General features: G+C 53.7%; 1 protein-coding gene across 7 annotated transcripts; it reads right to left on the bottom strand.

The window, feature by feature from the left end:
* Positions 1-678: 678 nt before the first annotated feature.
* Positions 679-24,755, bottom strand: TOP3B (DNA topoisomerase III beta). 7 transcript variants are annotated; one of them, XM_081037625.1, is made up of 19 exons: positions 24,654-24,741; positions 22,939-23,047; positions 17,511-17,692; positions 16,231-16,362; positions 14,792-14,898; positions 14,110-14,184; positions 12,572-12,768; positions 11,977-12,133; positions 11,082-11,195; positions 9,551-9,641; positions 7,802-7,956; positions 7,537-7,642; positions 6,554-6,700; positions 6,281-6,454; positions 4,378-4,506; positions 3,776-3,925; positions 3,312-3,412; positions 2,290-2,491; positions 679-1,259 (listed from the first exon to the last, which is right to left on the bottom strand). In XM_081037625.1, exons 3-19 carry the CDS (start codon positions 17,578-17,580, stop codon positions 778-780), a joined length of 2,589 nt encoding a protein of 862 aa, XP_080893751.1. In that variant the 5' UTR covers positions 17,581-17,692; positions 22,939-23,047; positions 24,654-24,741; the 3' UTR covers positions 679-777. The 7 variants fall into 7 exon arrangements, with proteins under 7 accessions (XP_080893751.1, XP_080893750.1, XP_080893753.1 ...); XM_081037624.1 differs by having other exon boundaries at positions 24,668-24,741; XM_081037627.1 differs by having other exon boundaries at positions 23,721-24,669.
* Positions 24,756-26,857: the final 2,102 nt, after the last annotated feature.

The raw sequence follows: 26,857 nt of genomic DNA, 5'->3' as shown, positions 1-26,857 counted from the left end.
CTCCGCGCACAAGTGTTCCACTGAGCAACCTGGAAAGCTGTTTTACCGAGTTCTATTGCCACATGGCCAGGGGGTGGAGTTTCCAAAGCTCAGAGAACCTGTGGTTGTCTAATGCAGATGCTCCTCCTTGGGGCTGGAGATGGGAACTCGGGGAGGACAGCACGTGGGCATGCAACCCACCGCTGGCACTCAGCCACCACAGGGTGCTGTGACTTATGGGCTATTTTCTAAACCTGGCATGTGAACAGCTCACCGTTGCACGCCTGCCTACCTCCCCCCTGTAAGTTATTGGCTCCATCTGTCTGAGACAATAATGGCGAACTGGCCCAGGGAGGCTGTCAGGGTTGCCCGAGGCACCACACATAGATCTGCTCAGAGCTGCTAAGCAGGGAGCATGGGGTCTGGCCCCTGGAGTGGGCTGCAGTGAAAGCCAGGTCCAGAGAGCACTTCTCCCAGCCCCACCTGCTCCTACAACACCCGCCTGGCTGTCAGTCTCCTTCCTGATGGGCATCACAGACACTTCCTGCTGTGCACACAGCTATTGTTCCCATACTTAGTGGCCTCCCTGCAGGCACTGCTGGGGTGTGGGCAGAATGAAGGAAGAGGCAAGGGGACAGGGACGGGAGGGGCCACAGGAGATGGGTCGGGAGGACACAGTAACCTCTGACACCAGCAAAAGGTCCCCAGATACTTGCTCTGGAGAAGACAGAATGTGTTTTAATGATTCCATAGCCCAAAGGACAACCTCCTGGAGCCTGGGCGAGGATGGCGGGGCTGTCATACAAAGTAGGCAGCCAGGGCTGACATCTTGTCCTTTGGCCGCCTGGCACTGGGCTTTCCCGCAGGCCGCCGGCCCCGCGCCCGCCCCCGGCCCTGCCTCCTCCCTGGACCACCTCGGTGCATGGGGTGGCAGGAGGCCGCGTGCTTCAGCTCCACCAGCTCCTGGAAGACGGGGTCACAGAAGACGCAGCCCGTGTGCTGCGTCTCGTCACCTGGGAGCGGGGACTTGGCCTTATTGAAGTCCACATCGAGCAGGGCGGCCTCACAGGAGCCGCAAGTCTCAGGGGACACCCGCACACGGTGGGCGTTCTCAAAGCAGTGCGCCACCACATTGCACTTGTTACAGGACATCTTCCACTTGGGGCCTGAGGTGGGGTCCAGCACCAGCACCCCACTCTCACACTCCACACACTGGCCGATGCCGAGCATGCTCAGAGAGTGCTGGCAGGTGGGGTGCGTGCACTCATTGCAGCCCATGCCTGGTGGAGAGAGGGCAGCCCGTGAGGCACACTGACCCGCCTGCCCCGTGCTGCAGCCCCACGCCACCCCCGGGGCCGCTCTCAGTTCTTCAGTCAAGGCTCCCTCGTCCCAGCAGAAAGTGCTCCTCTCGGCCCTGTGCACGTCAGCCCTTGCTCCGGAGCCCCCCCATTCTCTGCTGATCTGAAACCTCTCACTCTTTGAGGCATCCCCTCCCCGGGCTCACATCATTCCCAGAAGGCCTACTTGGCGGCCTCCAGCCAAGTCCATCTACCCTTTGCTTCGCTTCCATAGCTTGTTACAGGCAGCTCTGAGTGGCCCTCATTCCAGTGGGCCACATGGAGCCACGATGGAAGTTGCTGGAGGGCAGGGATGGGCTTCAGTGCCCCTGGAGCCCAAATGCAGACTATGCCTGCATTTGGGGAGAAGCTTGAGTCAGAGACCCTCGAGGTCTCCCCAGGACCCCTGAGAACGTGGGTGAATGCCTCTCTTGCTGCATCTCATTTCTGTTTGTAGTACGGGTTGATGACCCCCCAGGGGCTGTGTGGGGTGTAAAGGAGATAGCAGAGCCGAGGGTGCGCGCTCTGGGCCCTGGGCCCCCTTCAGACTCTCGGCTCAGTCTCTCAGCCCCACCAGGACACTCTCCTTTCTCCAGTAATAAGCACAAGGCCGGAGAACGGTGGTGGATGCTGATGGAGGGCTCAGGCCACCTGCTGCACCCTCTCACTCGCCCCAGCCTAGGAGGGGGCACAGCACGCCTTCTGCCCAGATTCCTGGTGACCTGACTTAGTCACCTGCCCAATGACTGGACAGAGAGCGGCAGACAGGCCGGCTGACACCTGAACGTGCCCACGTATACCTTGGGTCTATCTTAGCACTAGTAGCACAGGAAGGGCCCGGGGAGGGATCCCCTCAGAGTCCAGTGTGGTGTCAGGCAGGGGCTAGTGTTGCACAGAGACCACAGATACTCAAGGGGAAGAGGGCAGTCCAGCTTGGGAGGCAGCAGCTGAAGCCTAGGGACGAGGTGCTCACCTTTCTTCATGTCCCGGAAGGGTGGGTGGTTGTAGCAATAGGGGCACAGCGGGTAGCTCTTGCCCCGAGAGCCCGATGACCACAGGACCAGCTCAAAGTCGTCCAGCGGGCACCGGAGCTCCTTATAGAGCTTGATGGTGCCATTCTGGGGGAGGGTGTAGGTCTCATCGCAGTGGGAGCAGTGCAGGCGGCTTGGTTTGGCCTGCAGCAATGCCAGGGGAGAGGCACGGGGTTGCTGGCGCCACCGGACTCTCCTGCCCACCTCATTCTCCCCATAATACAGTAACATGTACTACATAACATGTAATATGTAATATACAAGTCCTATGAAATACATGCGTGTAACATGTAACACATCATGCATAACACTAATACATGGGTGTACATGTGTATGTTGATACAGCATACTACATAATGTATGATATGTAGTACATCATACTTAATACACATATAGAATATGTAACGTGTAATACACAATATATAACACATTGCCAGGCAAGGACCTCTCAGTTAGAAATCCTGGCCACGAGTCTTAGGACACTTGCTCCACGTCTGAAGAAAGGCAGTTCTAAAATCCTGGCATGAACTATAATTTTATGTGTATAATGTGATGGCTCGGTGTTGGTCGGGGTGGTGGTGGATGGGGGGCGGGGGGTTCATGGTGTGAGGGGTGTAAAAATAAAATAAAATCAAATAAAACTAAAAAAAAATAATAATAAAAAAATAAATAAATAAAATCCTGGCATGTATGTTAATACCCATGAAAGCAAGGAACATGTTGTTAGGAAACAATGGACAACATGTATGTAAGTGGCCTAACAGCTCATGGGTTCCCGGGGTCATGGGGACACTAGGTGTTTGTTGGCAAGGCTGTTTAGGCTTCTCAGTCATTCTTATGACAGCTGGAACAAAGAATGTGACTGAGGATAAGGCAGAAGCCCAGAGAGGTGACATGACTGGCCTGAGTCTGTGCACAAGGGCGCTGCAGACCAGAAGGTCACAGTCCTTCACCCCTCACCTACCTGGATGTACTTCATGAAACGGTGGCATTTCCCGCAGCGGGAGAGGGGCTTGCCTGTGGCTGCCAGGGGTGAAAAGGACACCTCCATCAGCTCATCCATGCCTGAAAGCAAGGAGTGCAGGAGAGTCATATCCTCCTGGCCTGCGCAGCCCACCTCCCTAACAAGCGGATGGTGTAACCGGCAGAGCTGGAGGGGTGGCTACCATAGGAGTAGAGGACCTGGGAGTGAACACATTGCCCGCCCTGAGGGTGGTGGGGCTTCCAAGTCAGTTACGGGAAGGGCAGAACTGCAGAGTGGGGTGTTAATACACTGGCTCTTTAACCCTGACACTGGCCTAGTGGTGACCCATCATCAGCCTATCCTCCCAATGGAGCCCAAGTCTGGGGGCTGGTCTCACATGGGGGCCCTTGGCACCCCGAGTGGTGGTGGCCCTGACCTAGGGGCAGGGTAGAGGCAGACTTTACCAGCGATGGAGTCAACGAAGTAGTGGAACTTCCTCTTGAAGACGTCCAGGGTGTGGCCCAGGACCTGGCGGTAGTCGGCCTTGCCCTGGGCTATCAGGTTCAACTGCTTCTCCACGGCGCTGCGGATGGTGGGGAGCACTAGCTCTGCGTCTGCGGGTTGGGGGATGCCGCTGTGAGCACTCACACCCGAGGGGCCATGGTTGCCATGGCCGCCCCAGCCAGAATTGGAAGGCACCAGGCTGGCTCCCACCCCCTAAGCCTTTCCTGACCTTCCACCCGGAAATCCTTGTGGAGTCGCCAGGGACATCTGTCTCTAGGGCTGAGTCACAGATGTGCTCCTGGCAGTCCTCCCGCCATGTCTATGCTCCTCGGGACCTTGAGGGGACAGAGCCAACAGCACAGCCAATAGGGAGGACCCAGGCTGGGAGCTGGTCTGTGGGGAAGAGCCCTTGCCTCCCCTCTCCGCTCCTTTGCACTTGTCTGTTCATGACCCACCAGGCCGCGCCTCTGCTGGGGCAGGTCCTGGGGTTGCCGGTGCAGCACCTAGACAGTGGGGGCTGGTGCTCACTGCATGGCCCGCGGGAGGCGACCGCCAGACTCACCGATCTTGTAGTAGCCGTGTACCAGGACAATGCCCAGGTTGGTGGGCTTGAGCCGGCGCCCGCTCTCCACGACAACGTAGTTGCGCTGGCAGATGTTGTTGATGTGCACGGGGATGCTGGCATCTGTCCCTGCAATGCACAGCAAGGCCCTGGGGTCCCTCAGCCTGCCCGACACTCCCCACCGGGCTATGGACGCCCCTTTACCCCCACCTGTCACAGGCCCCTGGTTCTCTGCCCCTCCCGTGCTGCTCCCAGCCAGCACTGTGCCAGGTGCACCACGTGCTGGTCACGCACCATCTGGTAAACGCGAGGACAGTGCTCCCAGTGCCAGGTACTTACTGCCACTCAACAGAGGCTCAGAGTTTAAATAACTGCCAAGGTCACAGAGTTCATTCTACCTGCCCCTCACACACGGCGTGACCTCCTTGGCCTCTTCTGTCTCCATCCTGTGGCACCCACCCCATTCCGGAGCCAGCGCCCCAGCCCCCTGAACATGGAGGAGCTCACTGCCAAATTGTCCTCTCTAAACCCTGCCCTGTTTTGATTATTTCCTGGTGATCAGTCCCCAGGGCAGGTTCCCTGTTCCAGGACACACCTTCCTGAGGTACTTTAAGGTCACCTGGCATTGGCAGATGCTGCCATTACTGTTTCCCTGTGCTAAGGAGCCGTGAGGCCCCACATTCACAGGATGAGGCCGGGACAGGATGTGAACCCTGTGCTGGGCTGAGTGGGGCTGTGCCTGCTGCTGCTTATATCTGCCAGGCCCCGTGGGGCTTGGGAGGGCTCCAGGCACGCACCCCATTGCACTGTCACCAATCTGAGGGGCTCCTGCCACGCCCTTTTACATAGTCCTGGAGGCCCCAGTCGACAGGGCTGCTGCCCCCAAATGCTGTTTCATTTAGGTTACAAGAGTCCTGTTTACTGCTGCCAAGTCAGTTTGGCCCTGGGGTCTGGGTTGCTAGCTAGTGCATGGTTGTCAGAAGCCACGGCTGTCCCATCAACAGGAAGGGGCAGAAGAGACAGGGGAGCAGTGTCTGCACTGCACAGCAGGCTGAGGACTGCCAGTGCAGGACCCACCGCAGGCCTCCAGGCTCCTGGAAGCAGGCACAGCTCTCCTGTGGAGGCCACTGCTGTCACCAGAACCCCAGACTCTGGTGAGCTGCCGTCTGGCAGTCACCTGTAGGACTGTCAGGGAATGGAACTAAGCCCAGGTACAGTGGCCTAGACTGCCCTACAGTCTCCAGAGCCTATCGACTGGGAGGGGGCTGCTCAGCCAGGGCAGCACAGCAGGGACCCGGCAGTGCCCACCCGAGCGAGCAGTGCCAGGGGAGAAGGCCCCAGTAGGGAGGCTGGCCCAAGTGTGTGGGCACACGGCTCACGGCCCCTAGGCCCGGGACTGGGCAACACCGGCTCGCCTGTGAGGCTGTGTATCAGTGACTACACTTCTGCCCGCAAACTGCCCTGGGCTGCCCATTCCCACTCGGCAGGATTCTGGGTATTGTGCAGAAGCCTTGCCCTGGTCGGGCTCTCTGCTCCCCTCAGGGGAGCGGTGCCTGTGAATTTGGTTTCCCTGTCGTCTGATTCCAGGACAATCCCAGGTTGGCTGTGTGTAGACTCAGGAGGATTCTGATCTGACTTTTGTGTTTTTCCTGTAAACGAACCATTTGGCATCTCGGCTTTTACAGGCAAGGCCAGGTCCTGACATGGACTTCTTGGCAAGGCGCTGCCCACTGCCACCCTGTCCAGCTCGGCTGGCCACACGCTGGGCCCCAGTCATCAGGTGCTGGGCACGGAAGGGTCACCAGTCAGCTCTGGATGCACTGCCCCCTGGCCCGTCTTGGGGTGAGAACCCTCGGGCCTGGGGCCTGGGCAGGCAGGCGGGCAGGCGGCCGGGCACACCTACCGATGCCGTGCTTCTCCATGAGCGTGATGAGCTCAGCCTCCGTCAGGTAGTCAGGCGGACTTGTCTGCTTCTCCAGCAACTTCACCTCGCTCACAGGGAAGGCGTCGCCCTTCTGGCAAGTGGGCAGGCTCTCCTCGAGGGGCACGCTCTGCCAAGGCATGATCTCTGTGAAGCCTGGAGAGACAGGGTGTGACCTGAGACCGTGGTCCGACGGGGAACGCTCCGTCTGTCTGTGGAGGTGAGGAGAGGAGCGAAGCTGGGTACCACATTTACCTGGTGAGATGACGGTCTTCCCTGTGCAGGTGAAGTGCTCGGGCCCGATCCTGAAGGAAATGGTGCTCTGGAGGTACTTGCAGTCGTAGCTAACGGTGGCGATGAAATGCCTGGTGATGTACTCGTAGAGTCGCCACGCCTCGCTCCCTGCAGCAGGCAGAGATGCTGATCCCCGGGGACTCGGCTCTAAGGACCCCCGGCATTCCTGCTCAAGCAGCAGGGCCACAGGACGCCCCGGCCAGCGTGCTCCGAAGTCCGAGAGGGGAGGAAACGCACAGCAAGCAAGTCTCTTGCACCCTGGTGGTTCCTTCACAGCCTGGGCTCCCACCTCTTGCCCCACTTTAGGTGTCTGGCCTGTCCTTGTCTAGTGACATGCCACCATCACTTCAAACTGGGACTGTGCACAAGCAACTCCTGTCTCCACCTGCATGGCTCTCCCTTCCTCTGCCTCCTCCCAGCACGCAGCCACCAGCTTCACCTTGACTACGTGGGAAGTAGGAGGTGGGTGCCATGATTGACTCTGTCACTCTCTAATCCTGTTCATCCCATTCTTTCTGTCCACGGCCAACTGCCCACTCTCCTCACCCTCCTGCCTAGCTTTCTCTTGTACAGGGCCTCCCACGAGCAGCTGCCTGCACCCTGCCCTAAGGCACATCATCACACACCTGCCATCACCACTTCACTCCTGTGCCACCCCGTGGAAAGGGAGCACAACTTTCAGGTAACCTCCTTTGCCACAGCCAGTGGCAGTTCTGGGCAGGAGGGAGTCCCTACATTGCCAACAGGGCCTGACACCATGCAAAGGTGCCATATCACTGCAGCTTCTCGCCCTTCCCTCCCAGGAAGCTTCAAGAGAGTGTGTGTGTGTGTGTGTGAGAGAGAGAGAGAGAGAGAGAGAGAGAGAGAGAGAGAGAGAGAGAGAGAGAGAGAGAGAGAGAATGTGAGTGTGTAAGTGTGAGAATGGTAGGGGGAGCACCCGATACCTAATTCAGCCTCTGTGGCCGACCTCATGGGAGTGATGGGGGGATGGTCGCCAGCATCGTGACCTTTCCGAGGGCGGTTGATACCTTCCGCTAACAACTGCTTCACCTGAGGAAGAGAAGACAAAACAGAGTGGGAGTCTGGGCTTGATTGGTTCCCATGCAGAGGGAGCTGCTGCTGGCCCTGCATTTGGCCAGCGTCTGAGCTGGGTCCCAAGGCCTTGGCAACAGGTTGGGAGGTGGGGAGTTAGGGCCCCACTCTGCTCACTGTGTCAGCCCAGTAGGGGTGATTGGCCTGCTGCCGCAGAGGGCCCTTCAGGTCAAAGTTCTCGGGATAGTGGGTGGTCTCGGTCCGCGGGTAGCTGATGTAGCCCTGTGTGTAGAGCCGCTCGGCGGTCTGCATGGCGTGCTGTGGCCCCATGCCTGCAAGAGACAAGAGGCCAGGGATGGCCAGGGGCCTGCCCACAGTGTGGTCGCTCAGGCTCACCCAAAGGTGGATGGGGCCTCCTGGCGGGAGACTCCGAGCAGGCACGGCCCGAAGAGGAGCTGCTGGCCAGGTGCTTGTGCCCACACACACTTATCCAAGGCTGAGGTCCTCAACCTATGAGGGTGGGCCCAAGATACGGATGCTCCCTCTACAGTGTCAGCTCACGACACTAGTTGCTGTATTGACTAAACATGGCCTTCAGAGCGCCTGCCTCTCCCCCTCTGGCATGAAGCCATAACCATGCCTCAGAGTCTGCTGACAACCCGCTGTGACAGCAGAGTTAGCACATGCCCTCTACTCTGAGCCCCCTAGGTGCTTCTGTCCTCACAGCACTCTAGGGCCCCTGAGGGAGGACTCGTCCTCCTGCTTCTCCTTGATCAGCAGAGCCTGGCGCTTGGCTACTGGTCACTCAATGTCACTGTTATGCTCCAAAGATCCCTGGAGGTGATGCTCCGAGAGAACATTGCCTATGATTCTCTGAGGCCACCAAGTGGCCACCAACGCCTGGAGGCCAACAGCTGTCAGAGACTGCCAACTTTGCAGCCTAACCCCCTTCTTGCTACTGTGTAATCGGGCGTGGAGAGGCTACGTCACACCTGTCCCAGGCAGGAGAGATGGGCCTTGAGCTCTCCCCTGCACCAGGGAAGCTGCTCCGGGATGCTAACATCACGATGTCCCTCTTGGGCAGGGCAAGCATTTCCATTGCTACTGTTAGCATGCGCTGTTTCAGTCATTTAATCCTTACAACAACCCAGAGAGATGGGTACTGCGATCCCCCTCTTTTCTCGTGAGGAAACCAAGGCTCCAAGACAAGGAAGGAAGGGGCTGAGTTGGGATCTGAAGCAGAGTTTGGTTCTGGAGTTGAACTCCATAGTTTAATGCCTCTGAGGGGACTCCACTAAGCCAGGGACATGAGGGGGCCTGCCTTGCAAGTGGGCCCTGCCGATGGCCTTCCACGTGCTCAGTCCTGGCAGGGGCTGCTCAGACCTTTAGTAACACGCCATGGTCTGCACTTTCCCCATAAAGTCAAAGCTGTTGAGCATTAACCAACAATCCTATGAGATGGAATCCTCTCTCCTGTTCATTTTCACTTGTTTCCTCTCTGGAATTTAAGAGAAATAACATCTGCATGAGGCTCAGATGCCCTCTAAGCCTCAGGCAACACTGCACAGAGACGGGGTGCTGGAACAGAGAGGGGGTGCTGGCACAGAGAGGGGGTGCTGGCACAGGGAGGGGGTGCTGGCACAGAAAGGGGGTGCCAGCACAGGTGAGCACAGAGAGAGAGTGTTGGCACAAGTGAGCATGAAGTGCTGAGAAAGAGGAGCATGGAAGGGGGGTGCATGGCATAGGTAGGCAAGGGGGTGGTGCAGGAAGAGGTGAGCATGGAAGTGGGGTGTGTAGCACAGGTGAGCATGGAGGGAGAGTGCTGGAAGAGGTAAGAATGTTGGCACTGCCCTGCACCCCTAGATGTTATGCTGGGACTGAACGTGTTTGCTGCATGCCTGCCCCATAGAGAAATGCCCCTCATACCCAGAGAAGAGCTGGCCACACGCAGCATCTCCACGGTGTTCAGGGCCAGGGGCCTCTGCTTGGCCTTCTCTTTCTTGCTGGTGGCCTCCACCTAGAAGACAGAACAGAATCAGTGATTTGGGGGTGGAACATGGGGTTAGGGGTGGGGAAAGGCACCATAATAGAGAAAATCAGGATGTGTGGGCAAAGGGTCTACTTTCATTCATTTGGTCTCCCTGCTTCTCAAAATCACTCTTTACAATGGTCTCAAGACTTGAATGAATATTTATTGAGGCCCAGGAAGGGAAAAAGAAAGAAAATAATTGTCTAGGGAAAGAGAAAAATTGGAGGAATGGGGAAGAGTCAGGAGAAGGGGTTACAAATTCAAAATCCAACAGGAGCCAGCGTCCCAGGGATGGCAGGTGGGGTCAGGTGGGCCCTGGAGTGAAGGCTGTCTCTGCAGTAGCTGCTTGCCCCTCACTGCACCTGAGTGCTGCCATCAGGGTCTGCTAGTATCATTACATCTTCTGATTTGTCAAGAGAAGCTGAAAATCAGGATTTTTATGTGAAATCTCATAATTTTTAAATGTTGGTAACTATTTTGAAACTTGCAAACACCATATAGTTTAAATAAAATACTACTGAACTACCCCTGTCAACCTCTAAACTGAACAGTTTTCAGAAGAGATGGCTCCATTTTACATGTGGCAGAAGCAACCTAAGCAAGTCAACTCCAAAGCCTTGTCCCTGCCAATCCCATGTAGAGCTGGCCATGGCAGGGCCTTCTGAATTCCAGACAGACAAAGGTGGGGTGAACACTGAGGCCAAATTGTGTATGTGCAGCCATGGAAACTGGGATCCCTAGTGTGAGAGCTGAAGACAGCAGTGATGGTGTCTCAGCAGGAACAGATCAAAGACAAAAGCATGAAGCGATTTTAGAAAAAATTCTGGAAACCTGAGTCAACTGCATGGGTGAGCAAGAGGGCACCCAAGGAAGACTTGAAAAGGAAAAGAGAAGGTGTCTCAGTGGCTCTAGTAGCTGTCATAGCTGCAGGGCATTTGCTGCGATGGCCTGGGACTTGCCCCAACCTGGGGTATCCAGCTCCTTGCCAGGCGGTATCACTTTCTTCCTAATGGCCGAGCAGCAAGTCTTTCCAAGTCATAAAACCCTAAGTAAGAAATACGGCACCACAAAGGCCATGAAAGTTGACTGAAGTTTGGATCCCAGACCCATCTGTGCTAGCTGGGTGACTGGGCAGGTTCATGCATGGGTTCCTGTGGAAAGGGGAGCATGGAAGGGGCTTCGCAGGTCACAGGAGTGGGACAGTGCCGGCGACAGAGCAGGTATGCAGCACACAGCAGTGTGGTGGTAGGCAGAACTATCTCAGTAGTATCTGCGTGAGTAGCTATTCTTCTTTTCAAAACATATCTGTGTTTCAGAAAGGGGGAGAAAGATGTGACCCTAAGTCAAAAGCTATTCCTCTAACAAGAGGCTTCCCAAACCTACTCCCACTGATGCAAAAGTGACAGATCATGGGTGCAGCAGGCTCACCTGGGCTTCCTTCTCTAGCTTGGTCATGTTTAAAAACATCTGTGCAATCTCCCGGTCGAACACTCGCACTCGGTCCCAGTCCAAAAGGAGAGATCTGTCATTATCGACATTAACCTGTGGGAAGAAGGACAAAAGGAGAACATGGGAGAAAAAGTACCCAGGTAAGCCCATTGATAAGGATGAGAATTGGGGCGGATGAAGCTGGTCCTTGTCTGGGAGCTCTAAAATCTTACAGCTGTACGTGTGCACGTGTGTGCAGATAGCAGAGGCACAGATATGCAGCCCCTCTCCAAGGGAAGACTGCTCTGACAGCAGCCTCCCCGAGACGAGGGAGATGGTCTCACAAGGGGAGGCCAAAGCCGAGGTTGATGTGTCTGTAAGGAGCATCAGAACTTCCACCTCTCATGCCCTCCCTGCCCACTACCTAACCCATGGCCAGCACTGGATATGGCTCCATCCAGAGGCCCCACGCTCCATGTCAAACGCAACAGCTCTGCATTATGTTCTAAATCTTACGAGAAGCTTCCATGGAGACTTATTTGGAGAAGGTATTACAAGACCTTACAAAGCTTGAAAGTCAGCCCTTGGATGTGACCATGGCAGCTGACAGCCCTGAGGGGTAACCTCACCCCACACTACGAAAGCTGAGTTCCTTCCCGTTTATGCAAATTCAATGCATCCAGGTTGATCGAGCATTATCCTGCCTCTCCATGAAGGCTGGGGTTCCTTCCCTGGACACCCTGCACACACCCCTCTCTGGCCTCCCTCACCTGTACTGCTGTCCACACTTATGCCCTCGGCCTAAAGGGCCTGCAGGACTATGCTGATGAGAAACTCTCAGAATCCACAACCAACCCTGGGAAGACCCAGAGGGAACAGAGGAGGAAAAATGAACCTTGGCCTGAAGCACCCAGTAGGTCTCTGGTTTGAAGGACTGGATTTTGTCATGTCTCTCCACGCAGAATCCCAGGGTGGGGGTTTGACACGGCCCAAAGGAGATGAGGGAGCTGTCTAAATTGCCATATTTCCCCTGGAAGTACTTAGTCTGAAACCTACAAGGAGGGGTGGGGTGGGGGTAGGAGGAGAGAAGGATATTTCGGTCATGCATTTGCTCAAGACACATCATTAACTGCCCCTGGGAGCCCAGCACAGGCCAGCTGGTGGGTGTAGAGAGGTGCCAAGGTGGACGCGCTCAGCACGGAGGTCAGGGAGGGTGTGTGTGCCTGTGACAGAGAAAGCCTTCTGAGAGCAAAGGTTCCATCCATCCTGGGCCAGGAAGCACTTCCATTGTATTCCATCCCCTCCGCCCTCTCCTTGAGACCCACAATGTGGACAAAGACAGTTTTTCAACTGGTGGCTTGTCTGGTCTATTCTAGGCGAATAGACGGTTTTCAAAATACTGACAATTGCAGGGTGCTGATCAGACCCAGGGGCCATGGATGGGGGCCAGCAAGGGCAAGGGCTCTGGCCAAAGGGAGGGCGGCCAGCACCTGGTGAAGGCGCAGCCGATACGCAGGTCCAGCTCCTGTCGGGCGTCCACCGAGAGCGCCTCGTCCTGGTCAGGCTCGCCGAGGCGGGCCATGGCGTTGCAGATATCTGTGTCTGTGATGGAGCTGAACTTAGCCCGGAACACTGTCTTCTCGCCACCATGTGCAGGCGTCATGACGGGCAGCACAGTGTCTAGGACCTGGGGGAGGCGGCCGGCTGTGACCCACCGCTAGGTCTCTGCCTCTGCTCTACACCCCACCCAGGGGCCTGACTCCTCTCCAGGGCTGACCCTTCCCGGCGGTGTGTGCGACTCTCTTCACTCTTGCAAGACCCTCCTGTCTCCTTCCCCTTCCAGAAGCCTCAGTCTTTCCACATACTTTTGCCACATGGCTTCAAATACCCCCTTCTCACTACCATCCTGCAGGTAGCTACCTTCTCTTTTACCTTCTGCTCCCATCCCCACCAAACCAGGAAATGACACTGCCACGGACACAAGGCACTGAGTCCCCACATCCCCCCGACTGGACCCATTTCCCCTTCTTCAAGAGAAGCGGGAGGGGTAGAACTTGTAAGAGACTGGAAAAAAAGACAGGGGAAAAGAATGAAGAGGAAAAGGCAAAGGGCAGCAGTGAGAAGATCACGGGTGACTCCCACTCTGGGGGGCTTGGGCAGCTCAGGGCTAAAACACAACGGGCGTCCTGGAGCCAGACTCACTAAGAAGGCCGTGCAGTGGGAGGGGAGTCACGCTGGAGCCTGGCCATGCAGCTTCTTCACAGAGAAGAAGTGGCTTCGTTTCTGAAGGGAGAAAGCCCTGTGAGCTGCCACTGTTCTTCACCCCCAGCTGCAAAGGCCCCCTAGGGAGGAACAGCCCTGCAGGGGAGGGAACAGGAGAGGGTTGTCTAGGAAGAGACGGTGTGATTAAGTTTGCTGAGGGTGGTATACTAGAGTGGGGTACCCCGTGTTTCCTCCTGCGCTGGAAGCATTTCCTGAGCCCTGAGGTATGCCAGGCACTGGTGAGAGCTAGGGGTGCAGAGGCAGGAGGGTGACCTGTACAGAGTCACAGCCTGAGGGGCACCAAGTGAAACCTGTGGTCACAATCCGTGCTAGTGCACCATGGCTGAGGCAGTCGTGGGAGGGTATCCTGGGTGGGGAGAGGGCGTGTGAAGGCGGGAGGTGAGAAGAATGAGGCATGCGGAAGGAGTGAGGAAGAGTGCCAGGTGTCAATGGCATCAATCTAAGGTCCCTGAAAGGTGCTGAGTGGGCTGAACAGCAACACTCTCCTCGAGATAGCCCCATTCTGAAACCTGAGTCCATCTAGCAAATTCTGCCCTCTTTACCTTTGCTCACACAGTGTGCCCCCAGCAGATGAAACAACACTCCATCACCTTTAGTAGAGCATAGTACAGTGTCTAGAGAATTTCCAAAACAAAGGAGAACAAAAGGCATTTGGAGCCGGTGTAGCTGGGGCCTTTGGCCCCAGGAATGGTGGGGCAGGTGGTGGGAAGGCCGGAAGTGGGGGCCACGTGGGGCCCAGCCTCACCTCGAAGCAGATGTTCTCCCCTTCCTTGTCACAGTCCAGCCACAGCACGAGATAGTCACAGCCTCTGCCTTCCACCTGCCACACCACACACAGGGACTCGCACCTGTCACAGCACCTCCCAAGTACCCACCCATGGCCTCCCACCCGGCTCCCAAGCAGACCCGCCCCTCCCCCAGCTGTTTAGGAAACTGGTGGTGGGGGCACAGGCGGGCAGAAGAGCTAGCTAGTTAGACTGGCTTAGCCACTCAGAAAGGAATTTAGTTCAGGACTGTTGTTTTGTGGAGCAAAAAATGTTAAAAATGCAGTAAGATCTTAACCCCTAAAACGGCACAGAAAAAGGACTGAAATGAAATAACCCTAACCGTTAATAGTGGTTTTCACGTAATCATAATTTTTTTCTTCTTTCTACTTATGCATATATTCCAATTTTCCATAATGTGTATATATTTGTTTAAAAATGAGAAAAACCACCCATCCCACCAAACAATTTTAAAAGCAGAACTGGGGTGGCCCACTGTGTAGTGAGGGGAGGGGCAAGCCTAAAAGGTGCCTCACGGGACCACAGGGACCACTCACAGAAAGGACTGTGAGGCCAGCTTAGGGCTGGGGGCAAATACCTCCTTGCGCAGGGGCGGGGCAGGGAGTGGGGAAAGGCCTCCCTGCGTGCCTGCGCGCCACACACCTGCAGGAACTTCACCATGTTCAACTTGGGGTTAGCTTCCTTCTTCTCTGTTGGCGCTTGGCTGAACAGCTCTGCAGGGTCCACCTTGTCCCATTTGTTGTACTTTCCTAGAAACCACAGGCACAGTGACATCTGAATCACACTTCAGAGCCTGGCCTCCAAGATCATCGTAACCCCAGGAAGACAGTGGTCTCACAAATGGGGAGAACGATTGGCCCAGGGTTACCCTGACAGTGGAGGCAGAGCCTGCCTTCAGCAGTTTTCCCGTCCTGGCTGCTGAGCTGACATCACACCTCAGCCACCCATGGGAGCTACCATGGGCAGGGCGGCCGCTCCCGCCTCACTTCCAGGATGGTCCGTGCAGCTGGAAGCACCACTCCTGGGCCAGCTCTCTTTGTCAAAGCACTGAACCACGTCACTGATGCCTTCATCTTCTCTTCTAGCCTGGATTCTGTAACCCTCTGCCCCCACCCGGCACTTGACCGGGCACATGACAGGTGTTCAGCTGACGTCCCTGGAGAATCAATCTCTTTGGGCCTCCTGCCAGGTACATCTACCTACTTTTCCACTCGGGGCTCAGTGCCCGTATGTCCAGTGCTCTGGCTTTCTTTTAGGCCCCATTTCTTGCAGCCTGGGAGAATGCGTCAGATAGAGCCAGCTTCAAATCCTGGCTCCCCACCTGCCAGCTGGTGGTAAAGCTGAGGGTCTGAATGCTCAGCCACACAACTGACTTGGTGTCACTGCTGTCACTGGGTAGCAAGAAGTACTGAGGCTTTGCCGTGTGCCCGGTCCTGTGCTAAGCACTCACAATCACAGTCACACTGTGTCCACAGACAGTCCTGGGAAGTAGAGGGCACTGTCATAAGACCCGTTTCACACATGAGGAGCAGAAATTCATGGAGGTTCAGTGACTGTCACAGGCCCAGCCTGTGAGCGGTGGAGTGTGGGTCAGAGCCAGGGCTGGATTCCTGACAACCACACGGCCCTGCACCTCGCCCCCAGGCATCACCAATGCTGGCCTTCCTGAGGGGATGAATAACAATAACACAAGGATGACAATGGCAGCCACTGAGTGACCACTGGACAGCAGTGACACAGAAGGAGCAGGAGCCTTCTCCCAAACGCCTGCTCAGGCGAGGCCCCCCTGAAGTGAACACCACCATTTCCAGTCTGCAAAGGTGCATAGGGCATGCAGTGACTAAGGGTGCCACTGGAATGGGGACCCATAGGTGCTGAGCTCTAAAGCCTGCGTGCTGGGTGCCTCACCCAGAGACCTTAGGTCATCTTTCCACAATCTGCTGGCCTCAGGACTCATGGGTTCTGGACTTCTCTGCCCAGAGCCTTCTCCTGGCTCCAACTGGACCCTGGGCAGCTCAGTGCAGGGTTCCCTCACCAGGGTCCCTCAGCGGGATAGAGGGTGGGCGGAGGGGGGGGCTCACCCAGGAAGTCCAGGGTCATCACATGACCACAGACGGAGGTCATCTTGAAGCGGACTGGCTGGCCCGCGAAGGTTCCGGTGTACTCGTGCACTGAGCAGGTTCCATTCAGCCCTTTGTGTGAGGACATGCTCCCTGCGGAGAAACACAGGGATGCCTGCGTCAGCGAGCTGCCGCCGCCGCAGAGGCCCGGGGCCCCAGCGCTGCCTCTCGGAGGGCCGGAGCCCCCTACCTCAGAGCAGTCAGCGATAACGTTCCTCAGGCCACTGCAGCGATCTACTAGGTGCTGAGAGGTCTCACGATTCTCAGAGAAAACACCATCAGTAACCAATAAGCACAAGTGCTTGCCACGTAGCCTCGGCTTGGCTGGGCGCCAGGAGCGCCCTCCTCTGAACTCGCAAGGGAAGACACTCTGGGGCTCGTTCTCTGCATTTCTGTGTCCACACTTTCAATTTCTGCTTTGCTTCTCTCAAACTTTACTCAGATGTCCCCAGGGACTTCTCAATTATTGAATTCCATGGTGTCTTCTCATGCTCCCCACTAACACCCCCTCAGCCAAACTTTCTTGACCTCTGGGTATGGGGCATTCTGGGGTCTCCCCTCCCCTTTGGGCCACGACTTCTCATCCCACTGTCTCAGGGTCTCCTTCTCCCTTAGCCACGAGACCAAGGGGGGGGGGGCAAGGTGGACGTCTGCCATTTCTGGGTCCCCAGCACTCAAACACCCTTCCTATTTGGAAGGAATTCAGAGGCAGGAAGGGAAGCAGCACCCCACCGACCACCCCAGTACTGGGGGGGTGGGGGCAGATGTTCCCTTTCCTAGCACCTGGTGTCCCAGGAGGGCCATAGCCAAGGCTCAGCGTAGTGGCTGCTCTGGCGTAACACAGCCATGGGAGCTGCGGCAGGTTCAGGGCAGTGGCGAGGGTCCCGTGGCACGGCCTTGTCAGACTGAGACTGGAGTGGGGTCCTGGCTGTGTCTTCCTCCTTCCAGGGGGTTCCCTTTCCGTGTAAGTTACCATGGCCGACCAACATGGCTCTCTCACATTGGCCTGTCCGCATCTGCCACTATGCTTATGTCTTTTGGGAGCCACAGCCCTGGCTCACGCTGGCTGTGGCAGTGAATGCGTCCTGCAGTGACCAATACTGAGGTGTTTCATGAACACCTGTTGTCCTGAACCAAGTCTACTCCAGCGGGCTTCGGAATAAGAAAGAAATAATGTGTAACATCGGAACGACCATGCTTACGGTCAAAGCCAGAGATACGCCAAGTTGGTGTTTCCCTACCTCGAGAAAGGATTTTGGCAATGGACTGGGCCAAAGATGGCTTTTCTGCAACCATGAGCACAGTCTTCATCTTGTCTTAAAGCTGGAAGGGCCCTTGGCCCTTCGGGCTTCAGTTTCAGGAAAGAGCAATGAAGTTTAGGAGTGGCTCTTCTGCAGCTCAACACCACTGTCAATGCTGACTCCTAAAGAGAAGGAAGGACACGCAGGAAATAGCAATGCTTCAGTGGAACCTGTGTCACGTGTTAACAAGGAAACTCACTTAAAAAAACAAAACAAAACAGGGGCGGCCGGATGACTCAGTTGGTTAGAGTGCCAGCTCTCAACAACAAGGTTGCTGGTTCAATTCCCGCATGGGATGGTGGGCTGCGCCCCCTGCAACTAAAGATTGAAAACAGCGACTGGACTTGGAGCTGAGCTGCACCCTCCACAACTAGATTGAAGGACAACGACTTGGAGCTGATGGGCCCTGGAGAAACACACTGTTCCCCAATATTCCCCAATAAAAAACAAACAAACAAAACAAATAAAAAACCCTAGGCAAGTAAAAGAAAAATTAGAGAAACTTGAAGACATCTGACAAACAACTGCCCAGGAAACTGATCTGGCTCAGAGATGACATTGGGAATTTGGCATCACTTGGGAGAAGCTGAGGTGACCCCGTGACCTCAGTTCAGTTTTGTCCCCAAATCCATGTTAGGATATACGTTGGGGCCTTTGGACGTAGGCTGATGGGCCAGGGCAAGGCGGATGCCTGGCCTCCGGCCCATGCTGCAATTCTGTGTACTCCGCGGGTGACACCTCTACCTGGGTTGAGCCCTAGGATGCTTTCAAAATGTAGGTGCCCAGGCCAGGCTCCCCCAGTCCTGATGACCCACAACCGGACCTGAGACCAACTGGTCAGAGGCTCCAGCCCCCAGCAGAGCCCCTGCGGCCCTTCACAACAGGTTCCAATCTACCTTGCCACTTGCTCTCCCCCACCTTTTGTTTTCCAGGCTGTGCTCGGGCCAATTAAATTGGACACCATTATCTAAAGAAAAAAACCATATTTTCCTGGTTCTGTTCTTTTTGCTTGAAATATTCCTCCAAGCCCGGAGCATGGTGCTCAACTGTCCGAAGGCCCAGTGCAAGTGCTGACTTTTCCTTAAGGAGCTCTCCCAACACCCATTGGCAGGATGAATCATTTCCTCCTGTCCGGGTACCTTACACCCGCTGCGCGTCATGCCAGTTAGTTACCGTCTCCTTTCCCCGCGCACACGACGGCCTTGCTGTCTGAGTCACTGTTGGCAATTGCAATAGCTAGTTCTGTCTTGACACAGGACATTTAATACCTGCTGGCCAAGTAAAAGACATACGAATCCTTTCTGTGTTTTTAATCATTATATATATCACAATGACATTGATAAATATAACACTGTATATAAAAAAAGACTGGTATTGAGATAACTGGGCAATCTTCTGGGAAGAAAAATAAAGGTAGGCTTATTTTACAATTTCCACCAAAACAGATCCCAGATCTAGCTAAGATTTAAGTAAAAAAAAAAAGAAAGAAAGAAAGAAACTAAAAAACATGAACTTCGGTATGAAAAAAAGAAAAACTAAGTATTTTGAAACTCAGAAGCACACCTCTTCACGTTTAAAAGCATGTGGTTTCCTTTTCTGTGAACGGTCAATTCATACTTTTTACCCATTTTTGTCAACTGGGTTGCTGTTTTCTTATTTGTAGGAGTTGTGTGTATGAGGAAATGAGCCCTTTGTGATACGATGTCCAACAAGACCCATGAAAGCCAATCAGAGCTAGAATGAGCTCGTGCTTACCTCACCAGCAAGGATGGCAGGTGTGAGCACACGCGTGGGTGAGAGTGTGGGGACAGGTAAACAAATGCAGGTGACGGAAGTTCAGCCAGAGCAACCTCTACGTGGAGTGGTTTGACGAGCTCTCTCAAACTATAAGTACGCGTCCCTAGCAACTGCACTTCCAGGAATGAAGCCAATTATCCGACAGGTATTTACTGAGCACCTGCAACGTGCTCGGTCTGTCCTCTGGGGTGCACGCCTGACGTGCCACCTGAGGCAAACCAGTGCAGGGCAGGGAGGTACCAGGCGGGCGTGACACACGCTGTGTCTGGGGGAAGAGTCCAGCAGAGGGACCAGGGCAGGGTCGAGGGCCAGCCAGGGGCCTAGGGTGCTGAGACGAGGCAGGTGTGAAGAATGCAGGCCTCCGGCTTGGGCAGTGGGTTTGCTCTGAGGGCGCTGGGAGGCAGTGCGGGAGCAGGATGAGATGACTTCAAGTGTTAAAGGGACCCCTCAGGCTGCCCGGTAGACGGGAGTGACTGGGGTCTCAGGGGCAGCAGCGGAGGTAGTGAGGGGAATTCGGAGTTTGGGCAGATTCTGAAGGCAGAGCCAACGGGACTGAGAAGGGGGAAAGTGAGGCAAGTCAAGAATGTCAAGGCTTTGGCTTAGGCAACTAAAGGATGGGATTCCCATTTGCTGAGATAGCAATTATTGAGGAAGGAGCGGTTCCGGCTGGGGAGACAGGAGCCATGTTTCAGGCGTGGTGAGTGTGAGCTGCCCGTTAGATGGCAGAGGTGGCGGTGGCATGTGCAGCGAGTACAGTGGGAAAGGAGCCAAGACAGGGGTAAGCGGATGTGGTGAGTCAGGAGAGGTGGGGTCCTGAAAGCCAAGGGAAAAGGCACTGCAGGGGGAGCCATTGCTGTCAAAGGCTACCGGCAGGCCTGGCAAGGGGACAGCTGAGACCTGACCACAGGTCTGGCAATTTGAAGGTCCCTGGTGACCGTGATGGGTGTTGTTTGATACAGTGACAAAGGCGAAGCCTGAGTGGAGTGAACTCAAGAAAGTCTGGGAGAAGGCGAGGGGAACAGTGCACTGTTTCATTTCGTTTGAGATGGAAGATAAGCCAGCATGTTTGTACGTAGATGAGACTGGTCCAGTAGAGTGAAAAGAGAAGGCGCAGGTGAGCAAGGGCTGCTCTCGGATGTGAGCATGGAGAGGAGAGGACGTGGCGCTGGGACAGGCTGACAGCAGGGGAGAGTTGGATTTAGCAGGGATGGATCTGTCAGGCGAGTATGAGGGAGAGGGGACATGGGGAGGGTCCACACAGAGTGTGCTCTCGAGGGTCCTGCAACTGGGCGGCACTGGGAGCAAGGTCGGAAGGCAAGGAGCTTGATGGGGCCTGATGGGGCTGGGCAAGGTCACAGTGGGAGAGGAGGCCAGGAAGCAAGATCAGGCACTGGCAAGATTGTCATGTGGACACCAATCCCCCAAGAGGCAGGACGCGGAGACACTTGTGATGAAACACACTGCTGGGGAGTGCTCTGCCGCATTATTATTCAGAATAGAAAATTAGAAACACTCTAGTGTAGGTCCGCAGGGAATTGCTAACTAAAAGCATATTATATCTCTACCATGGAGCACCAGGTGGCGGGAAAGGATGCATCTGCCGAGCGAATAATACAGACCAGGTCACCGCGAGAAACGACAGGAAGCAAGTTGGGCACGTTATGGTGGAGACAGAGTGGTGCCAACTGTGCGGACACACACATTTCAGAAAACAGACGGTCAAAGCATTCGCTTGGGGACAGGGCGGGGTCAGGGCCTGAAGGGTGGGGCTGGGAGGTCTTCCTGCTCCCCACATTGCCTCCTGCACCTTTTACATTTCGTGCTGTGGACAAGCGTGATTGGTCAAAAGAACTGACTACGGATTCAAAACCGAAGACAAAATAAAATAAAACCAGAAAAATAAAGCAGGGCTGGAAAGGGCAGCCTTCAGAAAGGATGCCAAGGAAATCATCTCTGCAGGGGCTTCTGTCACTCTTCACACTGTCCAGGGGAAGTGGCCCAAGGTCTGCCTTGGGCTGCCAACCCTGTCCCTTGCTACAAGATACTAGACGACCTCAGTGAAATCTGTCTTTTTTATGAGAGCGCTGCCCTGAGTATAACATTAGTTTGCTTTTTCCCTCAAAATAAGTTCTTGGATGCTCCTCCTAAATAAACCACCACCTCAGAAACAGAGAGCTGAGAACTCCTGGAATGACAGCCCGGACGGTCTGCAGAGGAGCTCACTGTCTCCACGATCACCCAGGCTGCACCGCCCACTGCCCTGCTGTGCGCCCCCACACCCATCCTCCCAAACAGCACCTCCTCCCTTCCTGTGTGTCCATGGTTGTTCCTGTCCCCAGGCCTCCACCTAAGTCACTTTCCCTCAGATTCTACTGGCTCTGACTCCCCCACCCCTCTCCCTGAAAACCATGCCTGGTATCACTGCTGTGTCTCCCCTCTCGTCGCCCCGCCCGATGGATGGCATCTAGTTTTGTTGTATATGTGACACCCAGCAGCACTGAATGCTTGCTGAATGAATGAATGAACAACTAAGACTGTCCTTATGTGGCCTCTGCTCTCCATCCTGGGGAAGTTTCAGTTCTACCAAAGTCAGAGACCCAAAAGAGAGGCTTCAAGGCAACCCAGAGGCTCCCATTCCCCACCCAGAGAGGCCAGAGGTCAGAGGGGGAAACTGGCAGCAAAGAGAGATTGCTCTGAGAGGGCTTCTGACTTTCCCATCCCTTCCAGATCTGTTAAAAGGTTCTATCCTACAACACTTCCTCAGGTTTTCTCACTTCTGTGTCACAAGAGTAGCCAGCAATTACAGTGTAGTGACAACATGCCAGGCACTGGCAGTCCTGCCAGTCTCCTCATTTGGGGGTGCTACAACTGTGCTGCCCCACGTTTGGAACTGTGGGATCCGGGAGACGCGAGCTCAAGTGGCAGGACTTGAATACAAACCCGGGCCTGTTTGTTCTACAACCCATGCACTAAGCCTTCATCCTGTACTGCCTCTGTGAGCACCCCGCATGGAGCAGCGGCCCTGCTTTACATCCCTGGAGCACTTACCACTATACCTGATAGTCTCCATCTACTTACTTGTTTGTTTTGTCTTACACTTCTTAGAATTTAAGTAAGCTCCAGGAGAATAGGGGTTTTATTTACTCTAATGGTCAGTAGTAGACCATGAGCAAATAGTGATTGAATGAATGACTGAAAATTCAACCTGCAAAGTGAATAAAAATACTTTTAGATGCCTAACATTTAAAAACTGACTTTAAATCTGTAAGAGTGTTGTAAACACTTCTCCTTCTCGATGTTTTTTTCCCATGGTGTCAAAGTTTCTAGAAATCTTACATCTCCACTATTTCCCTTCACATCTATGGATCCTAAGCACCTTGTCAGTAAATCATTAAGGTTCTTCTCTAAAGATCCCTTTAGAGAGAAGCAATTTGTCCTAGCAATTTCAAAGGGATGGCCTCACTGATCCAGGACTAGGGATACGACTGGACAGTCACGCAAAGGCCCATCAGCATGAGTCCCAATTTCAGATCACCTGTCCACCTGTCCGGCTGCGCAGACGCTAACTCACCTTCGATATGTGCCTCTCTTCAGCAGTCTGGCTCCCAAGACTCACAGGTTCTAATTCAACAGTTTATGCCTCCGTACTGCATGAGGACTTTGTAATGTTCTTCGTGTCACTGTTTTATTAGGGAAAAAATATCACTTCATTTAAGGACATGGAATCATGAAATCCTGGGGAAAGAGCCTTGGTTGACGATACCACTATCTCAAGGAGGAAAAACAAATTTAAGACTCAAAGAAAGCATTTTACAAAGGTAACCCAGGGAATTGGTTGAATTGAAGGGGAAACTCATGTTTCCTTCTTCCAGCTGGGTACATCTTTTTGTTGTTTTGTTTGAATCTTCTGATTAATCTTAGGGTGTCCCTATTTTTTTCCATTAAGGCACATCTCCAATTTCAAATGGAAGCCAATGAGAAAAGCTGAAGGCAACGGTTTGCAAACCTTATTTATATACCATCTTAATGCTTGTGTCTTACCAACATTATTATTCACCTAAGATTTGCTTTTTTAAAAAGTTTAAATATATACAAAAAGGGGAAATTTTACAGCCTCATAGGCACTGAAAGCCTGTAATCAATGGCAAGAACAAGGTTCTTTCCGGTAACCTATGTGGTTTACCAAGTTTGATCTTGTTGCCTGCCAAAGCTCTGAGACTGAAGTTTGTCCTCTTATTTCAGAAAGGGAGATTAGCAAGTGCTCCGGGGGTGTTGATAGCAAACACTCCAAATGGGGGTCTGTAATTAGGAGGGCTGAAAGTGAAAAGGAGCAGCAGATTAGGCTGTTATTACCTTGTCAACTCTCACCAGCCATACCACAATGGTATGTGTCCTCTGGGACACACTGTAGATAAAGTCTTTTCATGTCAGTGTCTTATGAACGAGTGGATTTAGCTCGGGAGTGGAGGCCTAGCAGTCTGAACAGCGTTTAGAGCCCTAGGATTTCCCACCTTAGTAACTTCATCACATACCCAGGAGTCAGGAAAAGAGGGAAAGAAACAACCATTTCTTAAGCTCCTCCTCTGTACGAGGAATGCTACAGCTATAAACACTGTTTAATCTCACCATCAACCCTACAAGGCCTGCGTCGTAATTTTTTAAATTATGAGTAAATTGGAGTTCAGACTAGTATCAGAGGACCTTTGCAAAGGCTCTAGGAACCCCAGGGCTCAATGTCTATCAAGTCCACGTTGGCCTGACTGCTGGTTCCCAAAGGTTGAGCGATAAGGAGGCAAGACAAAGCCACGTTTTTTGTTTTTTTTTTTTGCATCTCTGAGAAATTACCGCTCCTGGATTCTAGTTATTTTGTTCACAAAAGCACTCTCCCTCATCTACATCAACAAGGCAGAGAAACGCCCGGACACCCTCAAGACTCCCTGAGCTGGAGCCTCGCCGACCTGAGCCCAATCCTGGCCCGACCGCGGCACGGCCTCCTTGAGCCTCAGTTTCCCTACCTGTGACAACAGATTCGGACAACAGACCCCATCTCGAAGAACTGCGAGAGGGTTCGATGAAGAAGGGTATTAGCTACAGCATCTGCTCTTTCCAGACAACTGGCTACGCGCTGGCCTATCACCACCTGCCTGAACCACCACGAGGAGGGAAGAGGTAGCAAGAACGCAAAGAGCCAGTCCCGGGACCCTCGGTGCCCGGCCAGCATTCGGGACACATGCCCGAGAAAAGGGCTCCCTTCCCACATCCCTGAGCCCTGCGCGCGGCACCCACCGCCTGCCTCTCACCCGCAGCTCCGCCGCGGTTCCGGTTACGGCTCCGGCTCCCAGAGCGGCCACGGGCAACCCCGACTTCCGGGTCCAGCAGCCGCTGGCGTCCCTGCGACTGCCTGCTCTCCGGCACCCGCACGCCTCCCTCCACGGGTTCCGTGGCTTGCACGTTCCGGCAGCGCAGCCCCGAGTCGCTTTGCAAGGGGCAATCTGCAGGTCGTCCCCATTCTGCCCGCGGGGGAGGCAATATTGACAATGATCTTCATAATGATTATGAAACAAACTGGATGATAAGCATGAAAATATATATGTTGTTAATCACTAAAGTAATTAAAACTACAGATGTGTGTATAGCAGGCTTCTTTCAATGCTACGAACATTTGTGGAACGAATGAATGAACTGTGTAAATTATATCGGTAAGATGAATTGGAAAAATAAAAGTATTTTTTTTTTGTGATAAAGCATTAGGGATATAGAAGTTTTAAATACTTTTTATGACCATATTTTAATATCTTTTACAAGCGTACACACATTTTCTTTGAGCCCTGTAGACACTCTTCCCAACTTGCCTTTATTGGAATACTAGCCCTGATAAATACTCTGGAAAAAGAAAAGTTCTATGGTCAAACTAAAGTTGGGCAATACCAAAAAATAAGAGTCACAGTGAGATTTCACTTTCAAAATAGAACGTCTGATTTCAAACCAACTCACTCACTCCTTGGCGGACTCTCCATCTCCAACTTCATCCTCCTGATTGCTCAAACCCAGAGCTTTGAAGGCATTCTGGATTCCTCTCTCATTCATTATGTATCACTGTCTTCAAAATGTATTTGAGTCCCCATCAATCGTCCCTGCCTCGGCTGCCACCACACTGATCCAAGCCCCATCTACCCCCTGGCCTCCACCCTGCTGCCCTACGGTCTGTTCTCCACACAGCCCCCAGTTATAGCGGTCAGGGCTAAGGTTGGATCTGAGCGGTTCGACCAACTGGTAAAAAGGCAACCCCATTGCTCATTTAATCCAGCTCGGGGGTTCGTTCTGAAGAGCAGCAGAACGGACCTGAAGCCTGGGCCCAGCAGGGGGCGCTGAGTGGTCATCTCTGGAGGCCTGAGGGTCTCAAGGGTGTTCCTGGCTCCGCTGGTGCTCTTTGTCCCAAGAACCCAGCAGCTGAGCCCTCCACACAGACCTCCCTGGGAGCTGTCGGTCAGGCCCTCCTGTGGACCCTTAGGTTGACAAATGACCTAGATTCATAGGAACACCTCACTTATTGCACAAGTACCTGGCTGTGGTAGATGGGATACCCGAGAGCTCCTAAGTCTCTCTTCTCTCTGGTTGAGCGTAGGCTGGACCGTGGTTTTGATAACGCTGTTAACAGTTAACACTCACACAGTGCTTACTCCATTCTAGGCACTTTTCTACTATTAACACATGTCATTCTCATTACATCACTAAGAATTATATATTATTAATTACAACAATAGTAATTATTATTATCCTTATTTGACACATAAGAAGACATGTCATAGATATAAACGGCAGAGCAGGATTCCAAAACTAGGCAGCCTGATTCTAGAAGCCAACTTCTTAACCACTGGCTGCAGGACTTCTCATTGCTTTCTCATTCTCTGTCTTTCTAGGCTTCAGGGCCCAAGTTTGGGCTGACTCAGCCGGCCTCAGTGTTAGGTCTCGGGGAGATACAATCACCATATTCTGCACTTGAAGCAGCAGCAGCAGCAGCAAGTGTGCCCCAAACTGGTACAAGCATCTGCCAATTCCCTGAAGTCCTCATCTACAAGAACAACGATCAGTTCTCAGGTGTCTTGACTCGGTTCTCCAGCTCCAAGTCGGGCAACACAGCCTTCCTGACCATTGCTGAGTTTCAGGCTGAGACAAGGCTAGTTATTACTGTCACTCATGACACCACAGTTCAGCCTGCATAATTTAGTGCCAGACCCCAGAGGAAGTGAGACACATATCTCTTCTGGGTAAATTGTACTCTTTCTTATTACCACGATGGTTTGTAAATCAATTCTGGCAATTTTGTGTTTCTTTTAGTCACATATTATATTTATATCAGCTCCCTGTGTATCTTTGCTTCATGGCTGACTATGCTGTATTGATAACAGTTAATCTGTGGCTTTTATACTTGGAAGTCAGTTTGGCTGGACCTAAAATCCCTGGCTCACATTTTTCCCCCTAGAATATTT

The sequence above is a fragment of the Rhinolophus hipposideros genome (genome assembly GCF_964194185.1).
Source record: "Rhinolophus hipposideros genome assembly, chromosome: 24".
Classification (NCBI taxonomy): Eukaryota; Metazoa; Chordata; class Mammalia; order Chiroptera; family Rhinolophidae; genus Rhinolophus; species Rhinolophus hipposideros.
The sequence above is the reverse complement of the archived record's forward strand: the minus strand, read 5'-3'. Positions and strand labels throughout refer to the sequence as shown.